General features: G+C 40.4%; 1 protein-coding gene across 1 annotated transcript; it reads left to right on the top strand.

Moving 5' to 3' along the window:
* The first annotated feature begins 1,595 nt into the window (after positions 1–1,595).
* On the top strand, positions 1,596–10,827 carry thbs1b (thrombospondin 1b). Its single transcript, XM_026922831.3, has 23 exons — positions 1,596–1,752; positions 1,863–1,948; positions 2,146–2,705; positions 2,833–2,908; positions 3,451–3,537; positions 3,663–3,772; positions 3,986–4,111; positions 4,548–4,644; positions 5,343–5,516; positions 5,608–5,784; positions 5,892–6,065; positions 6,153–6,280; positions 6,373–6,525; positions 6,607–6,825; positions 6,912–7,019; positions 7,391–7,550; positions 7,644–7,762; positions 8,346–8,580; positions 8,692–8,919; positions 9,005–9,276; positions 9,369–9,466; positions 9,619–9,758; positions 9,858–10,827. The coding sequence occupies exons 2-23, from the start codon at positions 1,885–1,887 to the stop codon at positions 9,863–9,865; spliced, it is 3,513 nt and encodes a 1,170-aa protein (XP_026778632.3). The 5' UTR covers positions 1,596–1,752; positions 1,863–1,884; the 3' UTR covers positions 9,866–10,827.
* The last annotated feature ends 291 nt before the right edge of the window (positions 10,828–11,118 follow it).

The following is an 11,118-nucleotide window of genomic DNA, read 5'->3' as shown; positions in this document are numbered from 1 at the left end:
ATCCCTTGACCCTCTCCACAACACAATTCCAATGAAATGCACTTAGCCCAAGTGAGCCAAGCAAGCTGACCACATGATATCACAAATATCAGTATTCACATGATATCAGTCTTCAACACACTCATGTTGAAAGTGTGAGTCACTACATTAACCACAAGAGTTAATTACAAGCTGAAATCAAGAAAGGGGTCATTTAAAGCATTGGAATAAAACAAAATGAACATCCAACTAGTGTCAATGTCCATAGCCTTGAGGCATTGATAAGCATCATCCACTGAGCAACTAATCTCTACTCCTGGTAATCAGTTTAATGTTACATGTCTGACAGGCAAAGACTGTACAATAAGCAAAGGCAAGAGAGTCAGACTTAAGTCCTGGAGGGCAATAGACCAACAGAGATTTGTTATTTCTCTCTTCTATCAAACCAAATTCAGCCATTGATGGCCATCGTTACGATGAACTGCATTAGTTGAGTTAAATGACTAGCACAGACATTTGAAGAATTCCCACCATCTGTCTAACTTATCCTCTCATAGTCTAAACAGAATCTATTTTGACTAAAACAATGGGAAATGGTTGCCTGGTTCCCTTTTATAATACATCTGAGATATACAAGTAGCATTAAGAACACAGCAAAGATCTGGGAAAGAAATCATTGTTGCATAATAGCTCGAGATGACTATGAATTATTAGGCCTTTAAATTAGATAAAGAAGTCATAAGATGCACTCTCATCATTAACTGACTGAAATGAAATATGACATGTACCACTAGGATGATATAGGGATAAAAGATTTCACTGATGACTTTTTCCTGACTGTGCACCTAGGCTGGTAATTACTCCTGAACTTGTAAAATTAAAGATTTGCTATAAAAAAGTATATTTATATATCCAAAATGTTCTATATGTAAAAGATACATTGTTAATTGTTTCAAGGTCAGTTGTTGGGTACAAATTAAATAATATTAAATTACTATTCTTATCTTGGTGAGCATCATGATCTTTTCATTGTATTGAGATTTTCTAGAATATTTCTATGCTCTTATAAAAAGGTTCCATCTAGCATCCTAAGGGTTTATTTGGTTTGTTTGGTCCTGAACCATTAAATTTCCTGTGTACAACCCAATGATAGAAGGTTTCCTCTGAGGAAAATGGTCCAAATGGCACCCCAATAGAAAGCTAGAATTTTAAGTAGGCAAATAATAGCCGAGGTAATAGAATTATATCAGCCTTTTTAGAAATATTAGAAATTCACATTGAGTAAATATGAGAATATATGAAGATGGACTCAGAAGGGCCTCTAGCGGAGAGACGTCGGTTCTGTCCCAGACTGCGTACCGTTAATTGGTGGTCAATATTACGCCACCTATATGATAACCTGTGGTAAATGACAGCGTCCTACCATTTAGTAGCCCAGGACAGTTTGAGGTTTTGGACATAGCCATTTGTTTCCGTTGTGGGTTTGCAGGAATGTGGCGCGTCTCTCCTTTTCCCCTGAGCGCGTTCCAGACGGCGCTGCGCTCTGTGAGGTAAGCGGACCTCCGAGCCTCTGATTGGAAGAGACGCGCTCGCAGGAATGTCCTGAAACTATTTAAATAGCACTTTGTCCTCTCCGGCAATAGAGTCTGAGCTGCTTAACACGACGGAAAAGTTACTCAGTGGACGGGAAACCAGCATATTTGAAACTCGTATAATCGGAATTACCAGGGCTGTTGGACTATACTTATTTATTATTTTTGGACAAGCAAACAGGTAGGATTTACCTTTGCTTAGATACATTGACTATGAATTTCATACAACAGATCATCAAGGTAATATATCATTTTAATTATTTACATTAAGGCTATAAATGCTGTTTACAGGAACAAGAGAAGAGGCTCTGCAATGAAGTTAACAGGAATATTTTTATTAGTGATGCTTTGGAGCTGCGAGAGCGCAAGAGTGGCAGGTGAGTGATCAACAGCATCCCTGCAGCTAGGAAAAATAACTAACAAAAAACAATTACTTGGTATTTAAGATCATTTCAAGAAAAAAAACAAACATACCATACTTCTCATTCGCATTTAACAAACAATTACGCACAAAGTTAGAAATGAGACGCAAAAAGCAAGCCCGCATTTTTTGCTCTCTGACTGTTCTGTTTAGAAAGCAGAGACGACAACAGTGTTTACGACCTGTTCGAGCTCGTTCAAGTGCCTAGGAAGAACCACGGGGTCATGCTGGTGAAGGGCGACGACCCCTACAGTCCCGCCTACAAGATCCTGAACCCGGACCTGATCCCGCCGGTGCCCGAGGGCGCTTTCCGAGACCTGGTGGATTCAGTGCAGGCGGAGCGCGGCTTCCTGTTCCTGGCCAACTTCAAGCAGGCGCGGCGCACCAGGGGCTCCCTGTTCACCGTGGAGAAGCGCGACGGCTCCGGCACCCTCTTCGAGGTGGTCTCCAATGGCAAAGCCAACACGCTGGACATGGTGTTCGCCACAGAAAACAAGCAGCAAGTGGTGTCCATCGAGGATGCAGAACTGGCCACGGGTCACTGGAAGAACATTACGCTCTTCGTGCAGGAGGACAGGGTGCACTTCTATGTCGGATGTGAGGAGGTGAACAGCGCCGAGCTGGACGCGTCCATCCAGAGCGTGCTCACTCCCGAGACGCCAAGCGTGGCCAACCTGAGGATCGGCAAGGGAGCCATTAATGACAGATTCATGGTAATGCATGACCCCCGAGTTATTGTGGAGAGTTATGCACTAGATATATTTATTCAAGATTATTGTCTGGGTTTGTCTATTCATCTACTTGCTTACTACGCTTCTGTCCTTACTTGCTTTTTTTCAGGGTGTGCTCCAAAACGTGCGATTCGTTTTTGGGACCACGCTGGATGCAATACTGAGGAATAAAGGATGTCAGAACTGTAAGTCTATAGTTATCTCTGCATAACTCGCTCATGCTTCTGCACTGCAGCGCTGCCTTAACGCGCGCGACTCATTGCAAGACTGTCTCAAGGGCAAGGGCATGTCACACTCCAAAACCTGCAAAATTGTCCACGTGCCGTTAAAGCTATTGAATGAACAGAATGTAGACTACATTTGGAGCCGAAAGCCCTACTTGCTCCTTCTTGTCTGTAAGTAAGTACTTGTAATTCCTCTAGAGAGTTTTATCAATGCTGAGTAAGTTTGTAAATTGACTTCCTCTTAATCGACTCTTATTTTAAGGAATGCAGCAGTGAATGGCTCCAGGAGCAGTAGTGTTTTTTATTTATTTTATTTTATTTATTTTTTTTTTAATGTGCATATTGTATCTGATATTTACAATATCTGATAAAGGGCTGATATGAAGTAGAGTATACTACATTGGGCAAACACTGGTTGTGCTATGGCTTACTGCCTGCATATCTTCTTATACAGTAATATTAATGTTTGCAGCTAAATGAACTGAAATATTGCTGTGTTACAGCTGTTAATGACATTATAACGCTACATAATCCAGTTAATGGATCCAGCCCAGCTATCAGGACTGATTATACTGGCCACAAAACAAAAGGTAAATAACATCTTTTTTGAAAGAGCATCTGTGCAGATCAATAAAAAAAATATTCAAATAGGTCTTTAAGCATGGAAATCTACTTCAAAGCCTGCGGCTGTAACTGTGCCTTTCCCTGATAACAGATTTGCAGATGATTTGTGGCTATACCTGTGAGGACCTGGCTAGCATGTTTAAGGAACTAAAGACCCTTGGTGTAATGGTGAAAGACCTGACCGACCAGCTCCGCAAAGTGGTGAGAAGGTTATTTTTGTTGTTGTTTTCCTGTTTAGACATTTTAATGTTTGTAAACTAAAAGCTCAGATAAATTTGAAATAAGGTTAACTATTCATCTTTTATTGAATGCACTGTATTTTAGAGCGAAATGTGCTCATAGTACATTAGAAAGATGTGATAACACTAAATGATAATATCACACTTACTGAAATTATTCTACTTTGTTTCCTAGACAAATGAGAACCCTTTGCTTGGTGGAAACTTGGGAATCCATACTGGTGTTTGTCTCCACAATGGCATTGTGCATAAGAACAAGGATGAATGGACGGTGGATGGCTGCACTGAGTGCACTTGCCAAGTAAGCAGACCTTTTCCATTCGGAATTGCAATAGGCTTCAGTGAGTGAGACAAATAATTTAATTTGTAATCAAGTTTAGGAACCCCACCCCTACAAGAAATGACCAGAACTTATACCAATACAAATGATCAAATTTCACTGCACAGTCTATACATCCCTTCACAAGTACAGCAAGAAACCCCACACAGGGATGTCCACTTGCTTAGAGAGATTAACAATACCATGTTGCCAAGCTTATGCCCTGTATATTTTGAAAGTTTTTCTTATGTTTGCTGTTTTTTTTAATATGTTTTCTATTTTAAAAATTGACAAATTTTGTAATTTTCAATTTTGTCAAATTCTACCTAGCTTATGTTCACTCTAAATAGTGTAATTTTGTCTGACTCTATGTCTGTAATGCCCTTAGTTATTAACAAAGTGTGTATGGTATTTGCAGAACTCTGCAACAGTGTGCCGTAAGATTTCCTGTCCCTTGCTTCCCTGTGCCAATGCAACTGTTCCTGATGGTGAATGCTGCCCTCGATGTGGAACTCGTAAGCACAGTTTAAAAAATCATTAAACAATTTTACAGTTCTAGTAAATCAGCATTATTTACAAATTAAATCTTTTCAACTGAAAATGTAGTGAAGAATTCGGTTTAACTTTACACATAAATTATTATTATTATTATTATTATTATTATTGTAGCCAGCGGTGAGGAAGGAAAAATACATTTGAATATGACACACAGGCTTATTTTAGGTTTAATCATAAGATTCTGGCAAATTAAATAATTTAATGGAGTTATTTGTGCCTCTAAATCTCCAAAATGTTGTAATGGCCTGAACTGGTTAAGGGATGTGGAAAATTCGTGTTGGTGTCTGGCCAAAATAAACAGCAAAACCTTTCACTTTACATCAAGGGATGGGCCCGCATGCTTATAACATATGTGTGGAAAACCACATTCATCTCAATTTTAGCAGTTTACAATTATGACATTTTAAGTATATTTCTAAGTTCCATTAACTGTATTGGAATAAAATTCAGAGGTGTTTCCTATTTATGTAACATACTGCCTTTTGCCTGACAGTCCAAGAGTGTAGCTCATGCCAGGGTTCCCAGGACAAGTCTGTCTTGAGAAGCCTAGGCTGAATTGAGTCCATTAGGGACCTGCATTAAAAAGGTTTTCTCTTCTTTGCTGCTTTAGAAAGAGGGAATAGCTCTATTGTCTCCTTTTCCTCTCCCTCAACAGCCAGTGACTCTGCTGAGGATGGCTGGTCCCCCTGGTCTGAATGGACTCATTGTTCTGTGTCCTGTGGAAGGGGCATTCAGCAGCGTGGCCGCTCCTGCGACCGCATCAATAACAACTGTGAGGGCACATCTGTGCAAACGAGAGACTGCTACCTCCAGGAGTGCGACAAGCGCTGTGAGCTGTGTTCCAGCAATACAAGAGCATTTAATTTGCTGAAAATGTAGAAAAGAACCATCCTCTAACTTTTGACTCTCATTTATCTTAGTTAAGCAAGATGGCAACTGGAGCCACTGGTCACCGTGGTCCTCTTGCTCAGTTACCTGTGGATCGGGAGTTATCACACGCATCCGTCTCTGCAACTCTCCTACTCCCCAGCTAGGAGGAAAGGAGTGTCAGGGCCAAGGCAGGCAGACTGAGAAATGTGAGAAGTCGCCATGTCCAAGTAAGTGTGCTAAACAAACAATTTAGTTGGTATTTATCAGTTTGAAGAGCCTAACAGCTAAAGAAGGTTTATTGCTACTTGTTTAATGAGCCCATCTATTTGTTTAGTAAATGGTGGTTGGGGGCCATGGTCACCTTGGGATGCCTGTTCAGCAACCTGTGGGGGCGGTGTCCAAAATCGCAAACGTCTTTGTAATAGTCCATCACCCAAGTACAATGGCAAAGACTGTGTTGGTGATGGAAAGGCAACTCAGCTGTGCAACAATCAAGCATGTCCTATTGGTGAGTCACCACACTATTCACATGCTCATTTACATAGAATCATCTTTGTAAATGTGATTAAGCATCTCTTGAATTCTTTTTTCTTAGATGGATGTCTGTCCAATCCCTGTTTTGCTGGAGCCAAGTGCACAAGCTTTCCAGATGGGTCTTGGAAATGCGGAAAATGCCCAGTAGGTTACACTGGCAATGGCATTAACTGCAAAGACATTGATGAGGTGAAGAACTTTTACAGAAGCATAATTTTGTAACATCAAACAAATGTGAATTTTTTAGAAAAAAAAAACAACAACTAGTCTTCTCTTAACAGTGCAAGGAGGTTCCTGAAGCTTGCTTCGAATTTAATGGAGTCCATAGATGTGAAAATACAGTACCTGGCTACAACTGCCTGCCATGTCCTCCACGCTACACTGGTCCACAGCCATTTGGCCGTGGAGTGGAGGAAGCCGCTGCAAAGAAACAGGCAAGTGGATAATCTAATGTATTATATAATCACAGAAAACATTTTGGCATAGAATGGCCTTTTGACCTGCCTTATTTGCAGGTATGCACACCTCGTAATCCCTGCCTTGATGGAAGCCATGACTGCAATAAGAATGCCCGCTGCAACTACCTGGGCCATTTTGCAGACCCCATGTTCCGCTGTGAGTGCAAGCCTGGCTATGCTGGGAATGGACACATCTGTGGAGAGGACACAGATCTGGATGGCTGGCCTAATGCTGACCTTGTGTGTGTGGAGAATGCTACCTATCACTGCAAGAAGGTTGGGAAAAACTTCTGGAGCACTTAAAATGTAAATGCAATAACAGGGGCTTTTATTGACTGATTCCACATTTTTTATAACTATAGGACAACTGCCCAAACCTTCCAAATTCTGGTCAGGAGGATTATGACAAGGATGGACTTGGTGATGCTTGTGATGACGATGATGATGATGATGGCATTCCTGATGACAGGGTAACATACCTTTGTTTCAATATTCCAAAGCCAAAGACATAAACTGCTTGTGACTATGTGCAAGAAAGTTTGTATATAACGTATACTCTGTGAGTGGCCTTTTAATCATTAATTGTGCAAAGCCAAAAGAATTCTGCAGCAAGATAGTGATGCTTTTCTCAGAGCCAAACCTCAATCTCCAATAATGAGGTACCACTTAAAAGGCCAGCAGTATATCTTATTAATTCCAATATTACGTTTGGTCTCAGTTTTAGATTCAAGCTCACTTTTACAGACCTGCACTGCTATAAAAACCCATACCACATTCATAACCCCATTTTAAGCAGTGTCCACTTAACCATTTTGCCTTTATGATCATTCTTTTCAAACAGGACAACTGCCCATTCGTTTTCAATCCCAGACAGTATGACTATGACCGGGATGATGTTGGTGACCGCTGTGACAACTGTCCATACAATAGTAACCCTGACCAGACTGACACAGACAACAATGGTGAAGGTGATGCATGTGCAGTGGACATTGATGGAGATGGTAAGAAGATTGATAAGGTGGCCAAGTTAAATTGAACATCTTTTTTAAGATGACATAAAATCCAGGTTTTGTAATGCTGTCCTGCTTCCTCAGGTATTCTGAATGAAAAGGATAACTGTCCTTATCTGTACAATGTGGACCAGAAAGATACTGATCTAGATGGGGTTGGTGACCAGTGTGATAACTGCCCTCTGGAGCACAATCCTGACCAGGTATGCATCAGAGAGAACAACTGATGCAGCTGTTCTTCTCTATAATCCACATTGATCCATCTGTTGTTCATCTCAACCGCACTGCCTCTGTCATATGAAAAGCCCAATAGTGAGCTGCAGGGCAGCACAGTTACAAGGTTTTATCACACTATGTAAGGCTGGAATAAATCCTCTTTACCTTTGGGGCACATAATACAATAACACAGAAGTGAGGCTTTTCAGGGGTAATCACTAATGCTGAACAAGTCCAAAGGGAATGCAGGGAGGGGGTGGTTATTAGTGGGGAATGAATTTGCCAGTGGGTTTATACATGCCCTGTCTGCACTAAATCCCTGAGGATCACACCTGTGCCATGGTTAAATGAGGAGGAGGAATGCATGCCTGTGGAACAGTGTGAGTGTGGTATGCCAAGGTCCAGGGACTCCAGAAACTAGTAGGAAACAGGTTGTGGCTTATCAGATAGAAAAGCACAGGCAAATCTAAGCAGTTTAATGTATACTGGGACCTGAAGAGAGATTATCATAAAACTTGAACACATTAGCATTGCTAATTTTAACACTTTGTTATTGCACTTGATCCACAGCTTGATACAGACTCTGACCGTGTAGGAGATAAGTGTGACAGCAATCAGGACATTGATGAAGATGGTCATCAAAACAACCTGGACAACTGCCCTTATATTCCCAATGCCAACCAGGCTGACCATGATAAAGATGGCAAAGGAGATGCTTGTGATTTTGATGATGACAATGATGGCATCCCTGATGACAAAGATAACTGTAGACTGGTTTCCAACCCAGATCAGCTGGACACTGATGGTTAGTCTTGTGAAATGTAACACTAAACTACTTTTCTCTTTCCTAAAATTTTTTTGCCCTCCCATTTGTGCATTTAACATTTTTCTGAAAATTCACTTCTTCTTTGTCTAGGTGATGGACGTGGTGATGCTTGTAAAGATGACTTTGACCAGGACAACGTTCTAGACATCTATGATGTGTGCCCAGAGAACTTTGACATCAGTGAGACTGACTTCCGCAAGTTCCAGATGGTGCCTCTGGACCCCAAGGGCACTTCCCAGATTGATCCTAACTGGGTAGTCCGTCACCAAGGGAAAGAGTTGGTTCAGACAGTTAACTGTGACCCAGGCATTGCTGTTGGTATGTTACAACCTGAGAGCCTTGCCAGATCAATATCACTACTAATTAAGAAATCATTCTGACCAATTTCTTGTGTGTTCTTCAGGCTTTGATGAGTTTAACGCAGTGGACTTCAGTGGGACATTCTTCATAAATACAGAGAGAGATGATGACTATGCAGGATTTGTGTTTGGTTACCAATCCAGCTCCCGCTTCTATGTGGTGATGTGGAAGCAGATAACTCAGACCTACTGGTCCAGTACACCCACCAAGGCACAGGGTTACTCAGGGCTGTCAATCAAAGTGGTTAACTCAACCACTGGACCAGGTGAACACCTAAGGAATGCCCTTTGGCACACTGGGGATACTCCTGGACAGGTAACCTAAGTCACCATGGTGCCATTTCAAATATGACTTCAAGGCATTACAAGAGCAAGGTTTTATTGTTTTATTGCTTATTTTCTCTGTAGGTCCGCACTCTGTGGCATGACCCTAAGAATATTGGTTGGAAGGACTTTACTGCCTACAGATGGCACCTGACTCACAGACCAAGAACAGGACACATAAGGTATTGTTTAAAGGATTCAGACAGTCCACTCCAAATATTGTTTAAAGGGATTTTGTCTCCCAAAATGTCTTTTAAATTTTACATTGTATTTCTGTGCTACTATATTCATATTTCTGTGTGCCAACACAAGTTTTGTTCTTTCACAAATTTAGGGTTGTTATGTATGAAGGAAAGAAGATCATGGCAGATTCTGGTAGAATCTATGACAAAACATATGCAGGTGGACGACTAGGTCTTTTTGTCTTCTCACAAGAGATGGTATACTTCTCAGACCTTAAATATGAATGCAGAGGTATGGTCAAGTTTATTGTTAGAACAATCTTAGTTCAGTATTTTTCATATTTTATTTACACATTAGACACTTATTTGCTCCATTCTACTTTTTTCACAGATGCATAATTGCACAGGCAGGAGGTTTTTGGAAGATGGCACCTTTCTGTATAATTAAGAATATGTATTCCATGAAAAGTCCAGGGACAGATTTTCCACTACATTTTTCTGTGGCATGCACTCTGGTGGGGAAACAAGTGGATTTATGGTAACCAATGCTGGTTTGGACAGAGCCAGCAGAGCTGACTGGAGATTCAGGACCCCTCCACCAAGACCAGGTAGAGCAGAAAAAAGCCCCCAGTTGCTTTGCTTGATCGGAAAGACCAACCCCTCTAAATAAACCTCATTCAGGTCTGTGTGGGAATGCCCCCCTGGTAGACATCTATGCACTTGAGTGCCTTCTCTCACTGTACTCATTTTTCCCTGAATGAATATCAAAAGATGGGGCCAATTCTTCCAATTCTTCTTTAATTCTCTGAAATTTGCCCAGTATAGTAATTTATTTCACTTGACAATGACAACCTTGAACAGACTTTAAACAGGGTATAGATTTTATCATGCTAGGGTGAATTACTAATTAGCAAGTCTTTACAAAGTGGATGTAATGTTGTTTATAATGTTCATGTTTGGAAAATATCAAAGTCAAGATTTTAAAATTTTAATTGTGCTTAAAACAACAACAAAAAAAAACCCTAAAATCTACACCTAGACCCTCAAATTAAGTTGAGCCAAATTCCTTAGCAGTGCCTCAAATAAAATTTTAGTTAATTCCTAAATATGAGTGGATATAGAGAACTAGTTAAGTTAGTAGCCATAGTTTTCTCAGGGTTAGACCGGATCTTGACCATTTCAGATAACTCAGAAGGAGGCTATGTTGAAGAAGGCTTGGACGAAGCCAGGTTCAGAAATCACCATTACAAAAAAAATGTAGTAAGTTTTTAAAACTAAACCATTAAGATAAAACTGTAAATGACACATCTACAGTGAGAATTGAACATAAACACCTCTTTACAAAATACTTTTTTTTTTTTTTAAAGAAAAGCACTTGCAAAATATGAGTTGGAGCTGGGATGATGGACCATGGATTCTACATTATTCATTGGTTTATTAATAGGTAGCAGTCATGGTTGCTGGTGAGGATATTCTAATGTTGTAAGTAAAAATTTGATGTAACTTATTTATCATTTATAAAAGAATAATATATACAACAAATTCAAATTTAAAGAAAAAAAGATTATTCCTAGGACAGAATGCTTCCCAAAATATTGCAGTGTCACTGGTCATGGCTATCTGCCCATCACACTCCATTATGCCTTATCGGT

Source organism: Pangasianodon hypophthalmus, chromosome 19 (assembly GCF_027358585.1).
Source record: "Pangasianodon hypophthalmus isolate fPanHyp1 chromosome 19, fPanHyp1.pri, whole genome shotgun sequence".
Lineage (NCBI taxonomy): Eukaryota > Metazoa > Chordata > Actinopteri > Siluriformes > Pangasiidae > Pangasianodon > Pangasianodon hypophthalmus.
This window is presented reverse-complemented; position numbering and strand designations above follow the sequence as displayed.